This window comes from Aspergillus welwitschiae (assembly GCF_003344945.1).
Source record: "Aspergillus welwitschiae strain CBS 139.54b unplaced genomic scaffold BDQ94scaffold_1, whole genome shotgun sequence".
Taxonomy (NCBI): Eukaryota; Fungi; Ascomycota; class Eurotiomycetes; order Eurotiales; family Aspergillaceae; genus Aspergillus; species Aspergillus welwitschiae.
Window position 1 is genome coordinate 1583171 of NW_020798695.1, and position 19499 is coordinate 1602669.

Below are 19499 nucleotides of genomic sequence, written 5' to 3' on the forward strand. Positions count from 1 at the left end.
CACAAGTTCTACTCGAGGAGACATCGTGACTCTGCTGGTTACGGAGGGCGATCTGGCTGGGCAGACAATCGATGCGCCTGTCAAGTCCCTTCGCAAGCGCTTCAGAGAGGGTGACCATGTCAAGGTTATTGGCGGCAGCAGATACCAGGATGAGCTGGGTATGGTGGTACAGGTCAAGGACGACACAGTGACATTGCTTAGCGACATGAGCATGCAGGAAATCACAGTTTTCAGCAAAGATCTCCGACTATCTGCTGAGACTGGTGTAGATGGAAAGCTGGGCATGTTCGACGTTCACGACTTGGTGCAATTAGAGTAAGTTCCCTTCTCCCGCTGCCATGGACACTAGGATCTAATTCATGCAGTGCTGCCACCGTTGCTTGTATCGTCAAGGTTGACCGAGAGTCCCTGCGAGTACTGGACCAAAACGGCTCTATCCGGACGATTCTTCCCACACAAGTCGCGAATAAGATCACTCCCCGCAAAGATGCTGTGGCTACGGATCGCAATGGCGCAGAGATTCGCCATGGAGATACGGTTCGCGAGGTCTACGGCGAACAGAGAAACGGCGTGATTATCCACATTCACCGTTCATTCCTGTTCTTGCATAACAAAGCACAAGCCGAGAACTCTGGTATCGTGGTTGTCCGCACCACCAACGTTGTTACCGTCTCGGCCAAGGGCGGCAGATCCACCGGACCTGATCTCACAAAGATGAACCCGGCTTTGATGAGGAACGGTGTGCCTGGTGGTATGATGGGCCCTCCTCAAAAGAGCTTCGGGCGTGACAGAATGATCGGTAAGACTGTCATGGTTCGCAAAGGACCGTTCAAGGGTCTTGTTGGTATCGTCAAAGACTCTACAGATATGCAGGCTCGTGTGGAGCTGCATTCTAAGAACAAGTTGATCTCCATACCCAAGGACATCCTCGTCGTCAAGGACCCTGTCACAGGACAGACGATAGACATGGGTCGTGGCCGGGGAGGACCGCGCGTGCCGCATGGAGGATCTGGAGGGCCTCCCTCTGCCTGGCAAGGCGGCCGTACCCCAATGGGAGCTGGAGATTCGTCCCGGACGCCAGCCTGGGGCGGTCCCTCGTCATCAAGAAGTAAGCATCTCCTTCCATGCCAACACTCAGTTTATCATGCTAACCCTTTCTACAGCACCCGCCTGGGCCGGCATGGGCGGTTCCCGCACCCCAGCCTGGAAGCAAGACGGCTCCCGAACCTCCAATCCCTACGATGGCAGCCAAACCGCCTACGGAGGCTTCGGCTCACGTACACCCGCCTGGAATGCCGGAGCCCGCACTCCTTACGTTGGTTCTGGCAACAGTGACTTCGACGCCTTCGCCGCTGGCTCCCGAACCCCCGCATGGGGCTCCTCCAACGCCGGTAACCGCACTCCCGCCTGGGCCGGAGCCAGCGCCAGCAACGGCACTAAGGACCGTGGCTACGATGCCCCAACTCCTGGAGGCTATTCTGCTCCTACCCCCGGCGCCTACGGAAGCGCACCCACCCCTGGTGTTTCCGCACCCACGCCCGGAGCTTGGGCAGATAGTGCCCCGACCCCGGGTGCCTTCAACGCGCCCACCCCCGGCGACGCATCAAAGCGACCCTACGACGCACCTACGCCAGCGGCTTTCGACAACGCTGGCGGTAGTCGTCCATATGATGCTCCCACACCAGCTCTGGGCGGCTCTGCCGCGACACCAGGCGCAGGTGCATACGGAGATGGTGACGATGGCGGTCCGCGATATGAAGAGGGGACACCCAGTCCTTGATTTTGTTCAATGAAGAGAGGACAGAAGCAAAGATTCTGAATGATTGTGTGAAAATAGACAAAATGCGGGCGTATCATCTTTGTCTTTTGCTTGTTTTGTGCTTCATACGTTCTAATCACATCATATCATTTCATATCATATCCGAGAAGCATGGTTGTTTCGTTGGACAGATTATCCCTTTATATCGCTGTATTATGTGTATCATCTACTTACTACTACAATCCATCACTTACATATTCCATCTCATCTACATTAACAACCTAGTGAGACGCCACTTACTAACACCCTGAGAGAGAAAGAAAACAAAAAGAAAAAAGAAAAGAAATTTAAATATGCCACAAGAATATATCCTTTCCGCTTGCTTGTTTGCTTGCATTCGTTCCTTCTTGGCTTTTGAGACCTCAAATAGAAATACATAGTATAAAAACATGGCAAAGAAAGAGAAAGAGGAATTGCATGTGAAAACAAGTTCATGCAACCCTCTACAGTTGTTACCGATAAGTCACAAACAAAGCAAAGACATTCATCGACCATAGATAGATAAATTGCATGCGATCCGTCGTCCATTTTGTGTATCCGTGTTTATGTGCGAGAAAGGAGATAAAATAGATTCTTCAAGAGATGGAATGAAGAAAGAGGACACAAGATTGTCGTCGCAACCGAGTCGGCTAGGTAGGTAGGAAGGGGGGGTTTGGACAGAAACAATAAAGGGAATGAAATAACGTGGAAAGCAACAAGACTATGGCGGTACGGCACGTGCCAGAACACGGACATTGTCCACGAAACCCTTGATGAGTTCTTCATACTGGTTTTTAGGATCCCCCGTCATAGCCATTTGGCCTTGGCGGCGGATTTCGGCGGCGGAAATCTCGACTTCGAGTTCGTGTTCGAACTCGCCTTTGACTGGGGGCTGGAGTGAGGGAAGGGATGTTAGCATGTCATGTTTTTTCTTTATGGGGACGGGTTTTTGAGGGGTGCACACCTCTGATTTCGCAACCTGGGTTAGATCGATCTGGTATGCTAGATGTCGATAACTCATACGATCCTTGTTCCGGTCTCCGCCACGGCCACCCCTTCCATCGGCGACAGGCAGGTTACTAACATCGCCGTCGTAGCTCATTTCAAGGTTGACACTGATTCGCCAGTCGACACAAGTACGAGGGCTGTGTACGTCAAGGTCGGCGATGCGGCATTTGACGATCTTTGCGAGGACTTCGCCCGTTCGCTGATCGACGGTTACTCGCACCTTAGGTTTGTGACGCGGATTGAGGTTCTGTCGAATGACTGGCGGAAGCTCGTTGGGGGATACTTCGTAGAATGTATCCCTTTCCTTTTTGTGAGCGTATGAAAGTGGGATGCGGCCTTGATTTGATTGGGGCATGGACATTTTCACGGCTTCGTTCAGGAAATTGTTCATAGCTCGGTGTTGCGCCTTTGCGGAGTTAGATTGGTTATTACACATGAACTTGTGAAGGGTTACTTACCACGGTCATCGTGCTTTCAAACGCAGTCCTGAAGCGCGGATTATCCTTGTTCACAACACTCTCGGTCAAGATTGGCAGAACCATCCGCTCCCCACGATCCATGTCGATGAGTTGACCCAGCTTAGCTTCCACCTCGATGATAGGCATTTGACCCGCAGCGGCCGCCCCAGCAGGAGCTGCAATGGCGTCATTTCGGAGCACGACGTGTTGGAAAAGGAAATCAGCGACGATCTTGGTGACTTCCTCGTGCGGGATGAATCCCGTAATAGACGGTTCCCACGGCCCCAAGCTACCGACCTGTGGAGGTTCGGATGGCCGCTGCGGCGTCGAAGGTCCATTCACGGGCGTGGAGTCCCCTTTTACTTTAACTGGTGGAGCGACAGCAGCCACCGCTCCCTGCGCAGAGGACACGGCGCGTTGGCGCACGATCCAGGGGTTTGCCGGCGAGTCTCTTGCGTGTTTGGGAATAGGCGGGTGTGGCTTCGGAATTGGTGGGCATCTCCCTTTGGAGCGAGCACACTTTTGGGCGTAGATAGGCAGCTCGTTAAGTCTTCGCCGTTTTCGCTTGGGCTGTTGCGGGCTCGACGTGATGTTCGGGTCTGAAGCCACTCTAGTTTTTTGGACCCACTGGGCAGTTGAATCATCCACGGACGATTCCTTTGTGATGGACATTCTCGACGAGGGCGAACTGTTGATATGTTGCTGATGTGCGGGCGAATGCTGCGTAGTTTGGCCCTCTTTCATGGTGATCCCATTTTCAACGTGTTCTGATTGCGACATAGCTGTCTGGTCGGGACGCGCCGTAGCTGCTTCGGGGCGAGACCCGGGGAGGAAGGTAGTTCTGGGGCTCACACTTTCGTCCGACTCCCTTCTTTCTGAGGTGGAACTGTGTTTGCGCGGAGTCTGGTCAAATGTTCTTGATTCTGCTCGCGACGACCGCGCCGCGGCGGAGGGCGACACGTGCATGGCGGCAGCGGCAGCATCCGGGCCCACCCACGGACTGGAAGCTCGATTGGAGAGAGAATCACGACCTGAAGATTGGGGACGAACAGAAGATTGGGGCGACTGGTGGGCGTAGATAGCAGCAGCAGACCCTCGTGGTGTATTGGGAAGCGATCCTTGTGCCGAAGGGGAGAAATGTTGCGACGGATAAGGTTGTGCAGCACCTGTCGGGGAACTTTCCCTGGCATGGAATGAGTTGGAGGAATGAGAATAGGGGGTTATAACAGACTGGATGGATTGCGACCGTTGTTGAGCGACGGGGGACTGCTGCTGCTGCTGCTGCTGCTGTTGTTGCTGTTGTTGCTGTTGATTGTAAGCGACGGACGCGAAGGAGTCACGCGAGACGGAGGCACCGTAAGGAGGCGGGGTCGGAGCTCGTTGGGATGGCGCGCTCGGGATTATAGCCGGTGAGGGACGATATTGATAAGGTGACTGAAGAGAGCCGTAGGAGGAAGAGCGCTCGGGGGATGCATGGGATCGTTGCGGCGGCGGAGGGCCGGGAAAGGCTGACGGATAGGAGGATGAAGATGGCAGCTGGTCGCGCGGAGGATAGATGGGATCGGAGGAATCGCGAGGCGCTTGAGATGGCGACGGTTGTGGTTGGGATGGAGCGCTGGAGTTGCCAGCGCTCTCCGTGTTCATGATGGTGCGCAAGTCCATGGTGACAGCTGGCTAGAAAGCGACGACCTGAAGGTGTTGAGTAGCAAGAAAGAGGGAAGCTGCAGACTCCCTTTCACGATCACTCGGGGCAGCTGAACTTCACCAGAAAGCTCGGGAAGGTCACGAGAGACTGGCGAGGAATGACGGCATGAGGCAATCGCCGGTGAGTTGGCGATTTGAGGGGTGGAAGGGCGAAGGAATGAAAGAGCCGGGATGGAAGCCGAAGTAGAAGAGGAAGAGGAGAAGGGAAGAATGAGGAAAGCTGAATTGAAGGTCGAGAAGTTCACGTCGCGGGATCGGCACGTCTTCTGGCGTGCAATTGGCGGGTGGCCGATTGGCGGCTCGGAGCTCCCATAGAATGAATGCAGAGGCTGAAGAAGAAAATTTGGAGGGGAAGAAGAGGGATGAAGATGATGATGAAGGAAAGGAAATACAAGAACAGCCAGCTTGGAGTGCAGTGTAGTGAGGATGAGAAATGGTTCTGCTGGCCGCTGTCAGTCAAGAATTGGGGAAGAGACACATCACCGATAAGCAGCAAGTAGTCGTTAAGAAGCATTGAGTGTATAGTAGGTAGTAGTACTACTAAGTCCTGCTGCCTTCCGCCTTGATGTTGCACCGCTCTGAGTCCCATTGCGACGCTACCTCCACACCCATCTGCATTAAGTTCCTATGTCTTATTAAGAGGATTAGTACACATCAGAATCAAGCTGACATCTGGTGCAGCTCTTCTATGTTCATTATCGTGTTCTTTTATCGTGCCTTGGACTATGTCTCCGCCATTCAGAGCCGGTCCTTGGTTCTGTTCAAATCCGCGATACTGTACGATAAAAAAGAAGGCCGAGGTATCCCAAGTTTATTCATTCATTATTTCTTTCGAGTCAAATCCGCAGCTGCGCATTCCTCCTAGTAACTTATGCTTCATGTTTGTCAATGGTGCAGGTTGTATATAGATTGGCGAGAGTAGTAGCTATAGTATACCCGGCTTCTTCCACTCCACGTTTGATTTATCCACTTGTAAACGAGTATGAAGAAAAAAAAAAAAGCACAACCCAAGTGCCCCTGGAATACACCTAGGTACTCATTCGACTATACGCTAGTTCGTTTCATTCGTTCACTCATACCATGCCAGTTAACATCCCAAAAGTCTCTTTACAGCGTGAGGGGGATACCGAAGGTGGCAGCAAAATTCAAAGAAAAAGTAACGACAAAAAAGAAAAAAAGAAAACACATCAACGCGAGACGATGGTGTAGTATAAGATGGAAAACATGTCGTCTAAGGGTGCTTTTCTCCATGGCGCTACAGTGCCACTCCCCATAGTCCACGTCCACCGCAGACCCCGAGCCAGTCGCGCGGATGCCCGGCAGGCGTGGTACCGCCCTGCGGCGACCAGCTAATGTTCGACACTTCGTTGTCGCAGAGCCACACGGCGGCTGGACCTCGCTCACTGGGTGTCGCGGGCGTGCCCGCATTGTGCGGGACGGGAGGCATGGGAGGCACAGGAGCCGCATTGTGCTGGTTGATGAGGTCCCACAGAAGTACGAAGCAGTCGTCCGCACCAGAAGCCAGGACTCCGCGGCGGTTGGGCGACCACTCAACGCAGTTGATGGAAGAGCCGTGGCCCTTCAGTTCAAGAAGAGCCTGTCCAGGCTGCCGGACGTCTAGAACCCGGACAATGTTGGAATCTTGCGAGAAAGTGGCAAGAAGGTGGGAATCATGGGGCGATGCTATGAAAGTTAGCGTCCAGAGTCAATGGCAGCCAGCAAGCTCGACCAAATACATACCAGCGATGCGTAGTAGAGGCGGGGGCCATACGGGCTGGGCTTGCCCAGAAGGACTGCCATTGCCCGGAGTGGGGACTAGTGCATGTACCCGTTAGTGTACTATTCAGGTTTTGGTAAAGGAAGAATTGGCATTACCCTTCTCATGCTTCTCGGTGGGCGCGTAGATGATAGAACTATAATCTAGGCTGCGGAGATCGAACATGCGCACACTACCATCAGCGCCACAGCTGACAAAGACGTCCACGCTATTCGCACAGAATCGAACATCGTATACCTCTTTGTCATGTGCGATCAGCTGTGTCTTGGCGGTAAGGGTGGGAATATCCCAGATCGTGCAGGTGGTATCGATACTGGAGGTAATGATCAGACTGGGGGAAATTGTATTCCAGTCCAATGAGGTGATTGGAGCGGTATGCTCGGGTGACTTGGAATTTGAGAGCAAAGCCAGCGGCGACAGTTTCGCTGTCGGTGCGTGTTGGCTGGCCGACCGCGTAATGGAGTTGGAGCTTGGTACGGGTTGCGCCGTTGGCAGCGACCATAATCGCAGATGATCACCAGATGTGGCCAACAGATCGGTAGACTGTTTCTGAGATGATGGCGGCTCCCAGAGGATCCGTGTTACTGGATACGAATGGGTGGCCTCTGCGGTCTTCACATAGTCGAGTTTAATTTCCCCCGCAGCAGCGTCCGGCGTATCCGGGTCTGGTTGTGTCCAATGAGTATCTATAATTTGTATCTATTCCCCAGATTAGCACAATATGAAGCTGCGAAGATGACCAGCGGGAAGTGGCAGGTATATGCGTACGTAGTTGTGGTTGTCCTCTAGGTAGCTTCCCAAGGCGATTTTGCCCCCGAACGAGCTGGAGCTCCCCGTAATAGGCCATTTACACCAATCCATAGAATATATGGGCCAAGGAGCAATGTAGTTGCTATTGGTAGGTACCGGATTATCCCCGTTGAACGGTGCCATTCCGGAGCTGGTGATTGGGTCACCCAGAAGGTCTCCTGTCGGTCGGATGTCGGCTAGACCCAACGGCGAGTATTTTGTACCCTGGGGAGTATGGGGAGGATATGCAGAGCCAGGAGAGGAGCCTGGCTGTCTGTATTTTGGCTGCTCAAACCCTGCTGGGCTGGATCTAGAATGCCCGTGAGAGTTGACCATACTGGCGCGGGCATTCGGCTGCTGCTGTTGCGGCGTTTGCTGTTGTTGCGCAGACGGTGGCTGTTGTCCTGATTGTGATGTTGGCTGCATTGGGGTATTCAGCTCTGGTAGGGTTGGTAGCGCCGAAGGTGCAGTGTTGACTGATACTGCAGGTGGACGGTTGACGTTGCCCGGCTGAAGCGCTCCCGGGAGTACTCCGCTCGCGCCGCTGCTTCCACCACCACCATACTGACCCGGTTGTGACCCCAATGAATGAACGTTGATAGAAGGGACAGGGTTGTCTTGACCGGCGGGGTATTCGTGAGACATCGATTGTCGCTGCAGATTGGGGCCCGCAGATGGAATATGGAGCTCCTCAGGTCGACCGTAGCTTGTCGCCCGCCGAGAGTCGAAAGGCTGCGTAGGATTCGACATGGCAGCAATGGCCGAACAACCCGAGTCCTCAAGAATGAAAGGCGCAGTCCACCGCACAGCAGTTGGAGCTCAATGAGATTCTCGGATCGGGGTCAGACTCGAAGACGTAGGGCGATAACGAGGGTACGAGGACTATCCGGAGAGGGGGGGATTGGCGCTAGGAGCTCCGACTGCACCAAGGATGTGCTCGATCTGGATCATATCACGGGGGAGGAACGGTTAGGGAGTCAGAGAGACATCCTGGAGCTCGAACGAGGGAAAGGAATGCCTGCAGAAGAGGAGAGGGCCGAAGGGAGGAGCGATGAGGCAGCAAAGCGCCGCCGAGGGGAGTCTCGTGCCGCTGACTCAGCCACTCAGATCGCGGGGAATTCCTGCGCTTCTCCTTCCATCATCCATCAGAGTTGAAAGAAAGGGATCTTGTGTTGCGTTGCAGGACGGCAGATATTTGGCACCGGATCGCTAGGCGGGGATTTACACTCTTCTATCACACCAAAGCGTACATCGTGCGTTGTATAACCCTTTGACTTTATCGTCATCGCTCTGAAACTATACCCTTGCTGTGTTCTTCATTCTCTACTAAGCTCCACCCGTGAGCTCCCCCCTCCTCCCCGCAATATGGCTTCAGATCAACTTTCGGCCCTGCTTCTGCTGCCGCCACCCCCTTCGGCATCATTCAACGAGTTCAAGGCTGCATATGAGCCCGTCCTGTTGGGTGTCTGCACCAAGCTTGTCCGGGAACTCAATGGAGCCAATCACACGGCTATACTAGATATTGCGCTCTCTCTTCCTGGTCTCCTATCCCCCTCATGTCGGCCGCGCACTAGGGCATTTTCAAGCCTCCAGTCTCTTCTGGAAAGCATCTATAGGCTTATTGGGATTGTATGTGTTGAGCAAGGCATTGAGCTCGATGGTCCTGGTGGTATTGACCCCCGTGTGATCTTGCTCGATTACGACTCGGTCCAGACTGCCGTTACCAGGGACAATCCGTGTGACGGCCCTATCATTGACTTGCAGACGTTGGCGCGGTCTGGACGACTGTGGGATTACATATACTACCCGGATAACCAAGTAGGTCAGGGTCTAGCAACGGCCTTCAGTAGCTTCTATTCTGAGTCCAGGGACCCCAACGGCGGATCCATGAGCGCAATCCCAGATGCACCCAACTGGAAGGCTGCAGAATCCCTTTTGGTGATGGACGATAACCACACATCAACTGCGCATTACTCTGTGGCTGTAGGAGGCACTTTCGATCATTTTCACATTGGCCACAAGCTTCTGCTCACAGCTACGGCATTGGTATTGCAGCCTGCTGAAGACGTGGAGGCAGGTAATGTCCGGAAGATCACCGTCGGGGTGACAGGGGAAGGTTTGCTGGCGAAGAAGAAGTATGCTGAATATTTGGAAAGCTGGGACGAGCGATGCATGAGCACTGGGTCATTCCTCTCAGCCATCATGGATTTCCGTCTCCCAGAAACCAGTGCGCCGCGTATTGAACGGGAGTCTGGGTCTGGGCCCGATGACAAGTACATTCAGATGCAAATGCGGCCGGATCTAGTCTTCAAGCTGGTACAGATCACAGATCCTTTTGGCCCTACCGTCACCGACAAGGGAATTAGTGCTCTTGTTGTTTCTAAGGAAACTCGTGCAGGTGGGGGCGCGGTCAATGAGGAGCGTGCAAAGAAAGGCTGGGAGAGCCTGGAGGTGTTTGAAGTCGACGTACTACATACAGGCGAAGTTCCCACCGATGATGCCGAGAGCTTCGCGTCGAAGATAAGCAGCACGGATATCAGACGGCGTCGGATGGAGATGGCAACGGAATAAATTAGCGCAGTGAACTGGCAAAGCGTGCGGGCAGCTATGCGAACCAGTCGTCAAGCTCGAGAATCTAGACATTGACAGCTGTCCTGAAACGGCACAGGGCAGGCGTGCAGATATGGGGATGATTGGGCACGATGTGATCCTGTACATACAATGCCGGCATCACCAGCAGCCAGGGACAACAAAGCGAGTCATGCGTTAATCATATTGATTTTTGTGTGTCGCGATGGTGCTTCTTGATGAGGTGACGCGACGAGGAATGAGCTTCAATATTTTAAATGGGGTTTGTAAGATAAACCGTCTCCGCACTAATATGTGGTGGCCTACTTTCATTTTCTTCTCTTCTTTCTCCAACCGCCATTATTATATCTACTCCTTCCTAATTTCCGGGAGGTGTCTGAATGGCCTTATTATATGAATCTCTCTCTTTGAATGATGTCCTAAACCTAAACGCAATTTACCCCTGAGAAGGGTTCGGGATGAGTTGTTTTCTTTGTGCAAAGAGACTGGAGCAAGAGAGAAGAGAGAACAGACCACCACCCATCTTATCTCCCCGGCGTTTGGGATTGCGCCCTGGACTCGGGGGCTACTGGCCCAGAGTGTTTTAGGGGCTGATGATCCTTTCCCTCACAGCATCCCCACGCGAGGCTTTTCAATCCGGACCAACGCAATACTATTGTTGGCGATTCCGATCCAGTTCTGCAATCTCGATACCGTGCTGCTAACTAGTCCTGCTACTAGCAACCCCCCGGTTCGATGGAGCAGCTCCATTGCGCTAGGCGACGGAGATGGGGCAGAAGGAGGGAATAAATGCCGTGCGCAACTCGCCAGTCGCAAGCAGGGACGATCTAGGCTTGGGAACGACAGGCCGCCATTGATTCGCGTTCCAGGCGGGGTTCCCTTGCTTGCAGCAACTCAGTGGGCGTCTGTCTGCACGCAACAGACTCTCATGTCGCATCATTTCCCTCCCCTCCCCTCCCCCCCTCCCTCCTGCTGCTTCCCTTATCCCCGGTCCAGCCAGCTGTCGTCGTTCTTCCTACCAATCCTTTCGTCTTTTCTCCTAGATTCCCTCCTGCAGGTTCGCGCTGGATATCCGCATGCTGTTTCGATCATGTGACCCCTGTGTGGCAGCTCTCTCAGCCAATATCCAGTCGTCTGATCAACTGGGGGGTCCTCTAATGGTCCTGGCGAAGATACCCGGAGGTGAAACCCCCCCAGTCGACTCGAATGACGGGATTGGGGATTGTCGCGGTGGGACGCTCTAAGTCTTGTCAGACAGGTTCACTTGCTGCAAGCGCTCTACCTGTGGCCCGCCGTCTACTCTGCAGTCGATAGAGAGTGTGCTGGGAGTGTGAGAGGGGATGTATCACTTTCGTCCTTCCTTTCTCCAATTCTTAATTTCTTTTTCTGCTCTCCCTTTTTTTTATTTTTTTCTTTTTCGAACTTTTTGCGCCTCATTTTATTTTTGTGATTATGATCCTTTAAAAACCTCCCGGCTGTCTGCTGTCACTCTTTGCTCATTCTCTCTTCGATTCCCTGTCTTTATAATCAGTGTCATTCCCTTCCTGGTCTCCTCTTTCTTCTTGAACCTCCGACCTGGCGCATCGTTGTTTGCCATACCCTTCTCGTACCTGGACTGGTTTCCATGTTGGTGCGAGTGACCACAGCAGCCGACCACGCGGCTGCTTCGCTGTGCGAAAACCATGGAGAGACCTCGACACATTGAAGACTTGGCAGACGAGTTGATCAGTGATATACTTTCATACCTTCTGGGGTCAGAGTATCTGTCTCCCGAACCCTCCCCGACAAGTCCGCAAGGCTCGTCTCGCGACTCCGACAATGGCACGGCTCATGCTTTCGGCGAAAAGTCCGAGTTGGATCGTTTCAGACTTGTCTGCAGAAGATTCAAGCGGATTGGCACACCCCGGAAATTCACCAGTTTTGTACTCCGGTTTTCATCCCACGAATTCCGAAGATTGGAGGACCTTCTGAACATGCAGCTAGCCTGTCATGTCAGATATTTCACGTACATGGTGCGACCCTTCTACCAAGGAAGCGGTACCGTCTCTGAAGACCCGCCCGGCATGTTGCGAGCCTGAAGCTGACGATCATATAGGTTGGTCCCACATCCTGGATGGGGTCGATGTAGATAACCTTCCCGTTTCGTCCATCCACCGGCGTCGGCTCGATGACCAAAAATACATACTCGATTCAAACCTTGATTTACGTTTGCTGCGACGCGCGATAGCAGCATTCTCATCTCTACAACAAGTCAAGCTCCTCCGATTGCAAGATGAAGCAGACGAACAATTGCTAGACCACATACGCGAGCGCTCATTGGGAAGAACAACGCGTCTAGATTGGGAACCCGCCTGCACCAGAGCTATCACCAGCTTGAGCATCTCTTTACTCGAATCAAATTGTAACTCGGTGAGATTTGTCGGGCCGCAGATCAGCCCGGAAGCAACCGTGCGATTGCTGCAAGCCCCATCCACCAGTCTTTCCGCACTGGGCGCACGACTGGCGAGCTTAGATGTTACTTTCCACTCTGCAGCCAAGCTATCCACATACATGGAGACGCTGTCCAACGTCTTCCACGACTTCTTCCTGGCTGCCAAAAATCTCACAACCATTCATTTAGGCTTCCCGACCAATGCGCCACTGGACCTCGCGTTAGAGCAAATCTTCCACCACGTCCAGTGGAAGAGACTCCGAACCCTCAGCATCCAAGGCTGGCGCCTCGGCTCGGAAGAAATCATCGCCTTCATCCGTCGGCACAGGCGCCAGCTACGCAACGTCCGATTAGCCAGCGTCTATCTCCGCCCCGGTGGACGATGGCGCGAAGTTCTCACCGTCTTACACGACGAAATGGACCTCCTTGAACGCATAGACCTGCGCGGAATCGACTACACCAGTAACTTCGACGCCAACATCAACACCAATGCCCATCACAACGCTGACGCTGCCGGACCCGGTACCGGCAGTTCTCAAACGCCGACACTTGCTATCGTCGTACAACCCACGCCCGACATGGCCCCGCACAAGGCCTTCCTCAACATGGACTACTACTCGAACAGTGGCCCCCCAGGTAAAACTCGTCGCTCCTTTTCCGAAACCACTCTCGAACAGCTGCGCGGACATACGTCCGACGTGTTAGGAGACAACGGAGAGAGCGTAAGCCAAGACCAGAGGTTACTGTGGGAGGCATGGGTCTTGTCCAGTCAACGAAGTAATGTCCACAGAAGGGTTTAATGTCATGTCTTTACGAATCTGTTTCATTTTGCATATGTTAAGTTAATTGGTATTCTTTAAGCGATATGGAAAGTTAGGCAGTAGTATTCTAGTCGTAGGTCGGTTCCTAAGCAAGTAGGCTTGTGCATGTATACCGCGCTTGCTCCACAAAAGTCCGAACAAGCAAAAAGAGAAATCGTCAGTACTGTGGGTGGTAGTGTCGTATCTGCAATATCACCAACAGATCTGATGGTAAGCAGAAAGCAGACACAAACAACGAATGCATAATTAAATTCCACGAGCAGGGATTCATCACTGTAGAATTATTAACACAGGGGAAAGGAAAGAATATTGTAAGCACTTAGAAAACTATGTGAATTAATAATTACCATGAATGGACAATATACAAGAAGAAAGAGAGCAGAGAATACAAAAACAAATTCCACAAAAAAAAAAGAAAAGAAAAGAAAAGAAATCTATGTATTCAGTAGATATCAACCTTCTTCCTCCTCTTGCGGTAAAAAGGTACTATGTGGCTGTAGTAAGTGACTAGATAGACAAGATGGATAGAAATGACACAGGATCCCAATGATCAATGCAATAACACATCATCGTTCATCGTTCATCATTATTCTCCTCTCCCTTCCTCTCGCTTTCCTTTCTCCTATCCCCCTTAACCGCGACTGAACTGTACATGTATGTGAGTGATTTAAAATCTCTACGCGCCAGGCGGTGGAGCAACAGCAGTAGCAACATGATCGGCTGCGCCAGCAGGTTTAGTGTTGCGTTCCCGGAGCCTCCGACCTTCCATGAGACCGCGGAGACCGCGCTTCTGAAGACCGATGACGCTGCTGAGGTCTCCGGTCCAGATCTCGCGTTCGGGACGGAGTTCTGCGTCGGTGTTGCGGCGGTGGTGGGACGGACGGGTCGGGTCGCCGCCCATTTCGGAATCGGAGTGGTCGAAGCTGGTGTTGGTGGAGGCTGAGGTGGAAATGCTGGCATTGCTCATGGAGTCCTCGCGGTCCCGGTCTACGCCGGCGTTGCTGCGGTGCCGGCGGCTGAAGATGTTGGTGTTGATGCGGAGGGGGATGCCGCGCGAGCCCATGACGCCGCTGGCGCTGCTGGCAACGGAGAGGGCGGAGGTGCCGTGTTCGGTGTCGGAGGAATCGGAGGTGAGGTGGCTCTGGGAGGTGGTGGTTCCGGTACCGGAAGAGGATTCGTGGCCGGCGTGGGCGCCGTTCAGCGCCTCCAGGGTGCCGCCGGGGCCACTTGTGAAGCCGGTGCCTCGGCCACCGCCGGCGGCCATTGCGGCAGCGTTGAAGACGGCAGCGGCGTTTCTTCCGTCGAGAACTTGGTGGAGGCGTTCGACGGTGGCTTCGAGGAGGCCGTCGACTTGGTAGGGACGGGCGAGTTGGAGAAGGGAGCAAAGGATTTGTGGGGTGCAGAGGGGTGAGCCGGCGGGGGGGAGAGACGAGGTGTAGAAATAGTAGACAAGAACTTGAAGAGTGAGGACGGTATGGGGGAGGTAAAGCACACGAGGACGAGAGGTAGGGGAAAGGCTATGCGCAGAGGGTATCTCAAGGTTCGCTAACAAGGACTTTGAGGTGACTGAGCGGTTGCTGACAAGAGTGCTGGAATTGGAATACGTGCTGTTTTGCCCCAGTGACGGGGTGATGGTGATGCTCGAGTTGCGACTGGGATACATGGCAACCGCTGGACGTAGTGTGGCAGTCTCGGCGATCCCGCTATCACAAGACTCGCGTAGAAGCTGGATGAAATAAGGACCCCATCTGCGAGTCAGGATGCGTGAGTTCACCGGGATGCGCTCACCTCCGACTGCCTGCAGCTCCATATCGGCCATTTCAGGCAGAGACTGGGCAAGTCTGCCTAGCTCGTCAGACGCGGAGGTGAACGGCCTTCCGCCGGAGGTCAACTTGGTCAATTTGTGCTGCATGGATGCAGGGACTGCCGGAGAACTGTACGAGATGTATCCCGATGTGGGCGTGGTCCGGCACGCGTTGTTGTAGAGCCCAAACGCTTCCAACTCGACCATACATACGTGGGAGAAGTTGATGCGACGATGGTTGTAGTCCTCAACCAAGCTGCGCTTCCGGTGGCCCAGAATGACAAAAGTGTTTCTTCTTGGCCACAAAATTCCACGGTTCCAGCTGCCATGGCCGAACACAGACCCGCCGGCATCGATCCGACCCCAGGTAAGGGTTCTCAGGTCGAGGGCCCAAAGCGCATATTCTTGCTTCGACGAGGTCAGGTAGGTTCCGCTCACGACAAAATGACCGTTGATGACTCCTCCGTTGGGGAACCTCAAGCCAGGAGGCGACGCCTGGCTCTGCATGGGCTTCTCGATCAGGCGGCCATCTGGGAGGCGCACCTGGAGCTCCAGCTTCACATCCAGGAAGTTGTAATTAGAATAGACCAACATCGGACACCCCTCGACCTGCGACTCTTCCAACGGCTCCTGTGCCTCCCCATCGTCTGCGGCAGACCCAATGTCGGAAACATTCATGCCTACCAAGGGAGCGACCACACTTCGGTAGGCACCGCAGCTTCGCCCCAGGTGAGTGGTACTGGTCCACTTGAGGCTCCGTAGGTTGAACACACTAATTTGTTCGATGTAGTGGTTTGAGCTATCTTGCCCTCCTACGACCACCATCTCCGCTCCTCCAAACCCGTCGATATCCACCCCAATCGATCCCTGGTGCGGATTTGACGAGGCGGGATTGTGATGGATTGCAGAGAGTGGAGCAGTGGCGGAGGTGAAATGGGCGCTCGAAGGCAAAATGGTCGCGCAGTGCGCATAGCGTCCCTGTGGCGAGTCTGTGGCAGGCACACGGGTCCACGTCCGAGATGGTACATCGAAGATATGGATATCAGACATGACCACCACTTCTGGCTGTGCTTCCTGTCCACCTGAGCCATTACTGGCCGGCTCCTTTGATACGTTCAGTGCGGGCGACATGCCGCCATAGCACACCAACTTGTGATCACCCAGAGCGCAGACACTGTGAAAGTACCGCGGGCGGGGGATATCGCCGGTGGTCTCGATCTTCGTCCAGTGACGCCGGATCAAGTCCAGCTCGTATATGTCCGACGTCAATTGCGGGCGACTTTTAGACAGAACACGACCACCGAACACGTAGAGCTTATCGCCCAGGATAGTCGTGGTTGCCCCGACCAACGGATGCGGTTCCCTGCCAGTTGTTCGGCGCACATTGCACACCAGACCTGACAGATTGATGGGACCCGAGTTGGACGGTGGCGCTTGATGTCCAGGTTGAGCGCCTGGCGCAGAGGGATCATCCCTCCCCGCGTCCATGAAGCCCAAGCTCGACTGGCTTCTGGACATCATCTTGGCGGTATATGAATCCTCCACCTAGAAAATTCCACAGAAACCGACTTTCGTCCTTCCACTCGTACTCCCAATCAAACTCTCATATAACCGACTGTGTCTGCGTATCCAAAAAAAAAAAAGAGAAAGGTTGTCTTCCAAAATCACGCTGTTTCCAACCCTCGACGACTTATCTCTGGTATGGCGCTAAAGGGATCTCGATTCGACAGGGTATCATCACAGCCGTATAGCACGACTAGGCACGGATTTGGACAAGTGAAGCCGCACGGGCACGATAGGAGAGCGAAACGAATGGCTTTGGGGCGATCTTCGACGTCTAAATCGGACCGGGGTAGTGCGACCAGATCAGGGGCGGGCGGAAAAGGCGAAATCCGTCAGAGCACTCGCTGGCTTTCCCCGCCGCTGCCGCAACCTAGACGAGGGGAAGAGGCAAGGAGGTGCACCAAGAGGCTCTTGACTCGAAGAATAAGTTGCTGCGAGGGATGAACCACCGACCACGTCACTGAAGCCCGATCGAGGAAACACGATTGAAGGAAAGGAGAAGGACGGGGGGTTGGAGGTGAAGTGCGGGTTCAAGGCGGTCTCGCTACCTTGTCACTAGACTAGTTGGCGGTTACCCGTTAAACGGTCCAGGCACTACTGGGTCAGATCACGGTGGAGAAAAGTGTCTAAAAGGGAGGGTTTGCAGAATATGCAACCCAACCCTGGGAAAGTCAATTCCTCTGACAGGTCAAACTCAAAAGCGAGGGAGGGTGCGAGCCTGTTTCAGAGTTGAGGTATCAGCAACTTGGAGGGAAGAACCATGATGTCAAACCAGAACGGGAGATTCCTCTCGCCAGATTAGTTGTTATTTATAGCACACTCGGAGGTCCTGTCAGGGTAGCACCACCATCATTCAATTGCTCACGCTTCTCTGGCTAGGTTGTCGGAACTCAGCTATACAGCTTTGCTTCTGGGGGTGGAATATCCTGTTTGACAGTCAAAGGCTTGCGACGACGATTAAAGAACACGCCGATGCACCTCATTCTAAAGTACAGTCTTTTGGTCCCCTGTGATCGGTTTAGAGCCTCGGCCCCAGGACGGTGCGAACACATACTGGAAAATTTAATTAACTGAGGGTGGGAAGAAGGGGGGTAAGCACGAAAAATCTGACAGTCTGACATCTGCATGCCATTGTGTATGGTACTCAACACTATGCCTTGTGACCCAAAAGGTTACGAGGCTCAGCGACTGTCGAATGACGGATGATTGTACACATTCAGCCGACTGATATTTGCTCTTCGCATGCTCACCCCCTAATTAGCAGTCTATCTCACCTTCCTACATTCTCGGGGTATCCACGGGTTTTTATTCGAGGCACGGCACAGGCGACGCATTCTGCCCTTTTGCTGGCCTTTCAGCCGTTCGCGACCAGGGTCATGTTGCATGTGTTCTCATGCAGGACGGAACTCCAGCTCCATATCGCCACTCGACGGGGCCAGACTACTGTTGATCATGCTACCAGTCGCTCTGTATGGACAGCGACAGGATCCTCTAAGGTGCGCCATGCAGGAACCAAAGCATCGCAGACGTGGCTCCTGCGTGGAGATCCCAACACGCAGAATCATTATTTACGTTTCTTACTAGCCAAGGCAGGGGAGGGCTTTTCCCTTGGTCATATCTTTTGGGGGTTGTTAATCGATTTGTTTGTCATGAGGTATCAAACTATTACACATCATAGCCATAACTTTCATACCGCGTTCCCTCTACCGACCCCGTCACAACATCTTTTTTAAATCATGATCGGTACGCCACCCCTCTGTGTGAGGTTCAGTCGACGATGATCGGGCGGGCTATTGTCATTATATGCCTTAATTTACTCCTTCTTGAGGGAGGTGAAGCGAAGGTAACTGGTTCATCACGTTAGCGACCGTAACATCTCTATAAGTTTGGGCTTTGAAGGACAACTCACGGCTTGACAATGCGGATGTCGCCGAACTTCTTCTGAGCGTCCTCAGTGGAGACGGGAGGGGGGATGACAACGTCGTCACCAGGGAGCCAGTTGATGGGGCAGGTGACACCGTGCTTGTCAGTGGTCTGCAGAGCGTCGACAACACGGAGAACCTCGGCGGTGTTACGACCAGTGGAGGCGGGGTAGGACATGATCAGACGGATCTTCTTGCTGGGGTCGATGATGAAGACGGAGCGGATGGTGAGAGCCATGCCTGGAACATGTTAGCAGGGTCCTCATGGCGTCACTTGGGAAGTATAGAAGAGCGTACCCTTGGCATCAACGTTGGTGGTGTCCTGGTAGTCGACCATGTCGTACAGGTAGGCAACCTTGCGCTCGGGGTCGGAGATGATGGGGAACTTGAGGTTCGAGCCGTTGACCTCATCGATATCCTTGATCCAGGCGTGGTGGGACTCGGTGCCGTTGGCGCTCAGACCGATGAGCTTGACGCCACGAGCAGTGAACTCGGGCTCGAGCTTGGCGAAAGCACCGAGCTCAGTGGTGCAAATGGGAGTGAAGTCATCCTATACCAATTGCAAGTAGTGTTAGCCAGCCGTCTTCCTGGCTATGCTGGTTGTGTTTATAACGCGGCTGGGAGAGACTAACGGGGTGGGAGAAGAGAATAGCCCAGCTGTTGCCGATGTAGTCGTGGAAAGTGATAGGACCGTTGGAGGAGTCGGCCTCGAAGTTGGGGGCAACGGAGCCGAGACGGAGACTGAGAAAGTGGCAGGTCAGAATCGAGCTGAATGAGGGGATATGGAGTGTTAGATAGCACTTACGGAGCACGTTCCTGAGCCATTGTGAAAGTG

General features: G+C 53.5%; 6 protein-coding genes across 6 annotated transcripts; 2 read left to right on the forward strand and 4 right to left on the reverse strand.

The window, feature by feature from the left end:
• Window positions 1-1906: 1906 nt before the first annotated feature.
• BDQ94DRAFT_6604 (uncharacterized protein) lies at window positions 1907-2433 on the reverse strand. Its single transcript, XM_026776276.1, has one exon. It carries the CDS (start codon window positions 2345-2347, stop codon window positions 2033-2035), a length of 315 nt encoding a protein of 104 aa, XP_026632593.1. The 5' UTR covers window positions 2348-2433; the 3' UTR covers window positions 1907-2032.
• Window positions 2434-2519: 86 nt separating this feature from the next.
• Window positions 2520-4926, reverse strand: triA (putative mRNA capping nucleoside-triphosphatase; the record flags this gene model as incomplete). Its single annotated transcript, XM_026770263.1, has 3 exons — window positions 2520-2690; window positions 2763-3212; window positions 3265-4926. The coding sequence occupies 3 exons, from the start codon at window positions 4924-4926 to the stop codon at window positions 2520-2522; spliced, it is 2283 nt and encodes a 760-aa protein (XP_026632594.1).
• A 1014-nt stretch (window positions 4927-5940) lies between these two features.
• On the reverse strand, window positions 5941-8549 carry BDQ94DRAFT_133285 (WD repeat protein). The gene is made up of 4 exons (XM_026764237.1): window positions 7514-8549; window positions 6844-7444; window positions 6709-6783; window positions 5941-6651 (listed from the first exon to the last, which is right to left on the reverse strand). The coding sequence occupies exons 1-4, from the start codon at window positions 8282-8284 to the stop codon at window positions 6224-6226; spliced, it is 1875 nt and encodes a 624-aa protein (XP_026632595.1). The 5' UTR covers window positions 8285-8549; the 3' UTR covers window positions 5941-6223.
• A 144-nt stretch (window positions 8550-8693) lies between these two features.
• BDQ94DRAFT_133286 (putative pantetheine-phosphate adenylyltransferase) lies at window positions 8694-10581 on the forward strand. Its single transcript, XM_026764238.1, has one exon. It carries the CDS (start codon window positions 8900-8902, stop codon window positions 10103-10105), a length of 1206 nt encoding a protein of 401 aa, XP_026632596.1. The 5' UTR covers window positions 8694-8899; the 3' UTR covers window positions 10106-10581.
• Window positions 10582-11812: 1231 nt separating this feature from the next.
• BDQ94DRAFT_133287 (F-box domain protein) lies at window positions 11813-13433 on the forward strand. Its single transcript, XM_026764239.1, has 3 exons — window positions 11813-12160; window positions 12219-12824; window positions 12889-13433. Exons 1-3 carry the CDS (start codon window positions 12097-12099, stop codon window positions 12906-12908), a joined length of 690 nt encoding a protein of 229 aa, XP_026632597.1. The 5' UTR covers window positions 11813-12096; the 3' UTR covers window positions 12909-13433.
• Window positions 12959-19489, reverse strand: BDQ94DRAFT_156228 (putative regulatory protein Ral2; the record flags this gene model as incomplete). Its single annotated transcript, XM_026768599.1, has 7 exons — window positions 12959-13231; window positions 14088-16653; window positions 17643-17726; window positions 18652-18904; window positions 18962-19214; window positions 19297-19405; window positions 19470-19489. The coding sequence occupies 7 exons, from the start codon at window positions 19487-19489 to the stop codon at window positions 12959-12961; spliced, it is 3558 nt and encodes a 1185-aa protein (XP_026632598.1).
• Window positions 19490-19499: the final 10 nt, after the last annotated feature.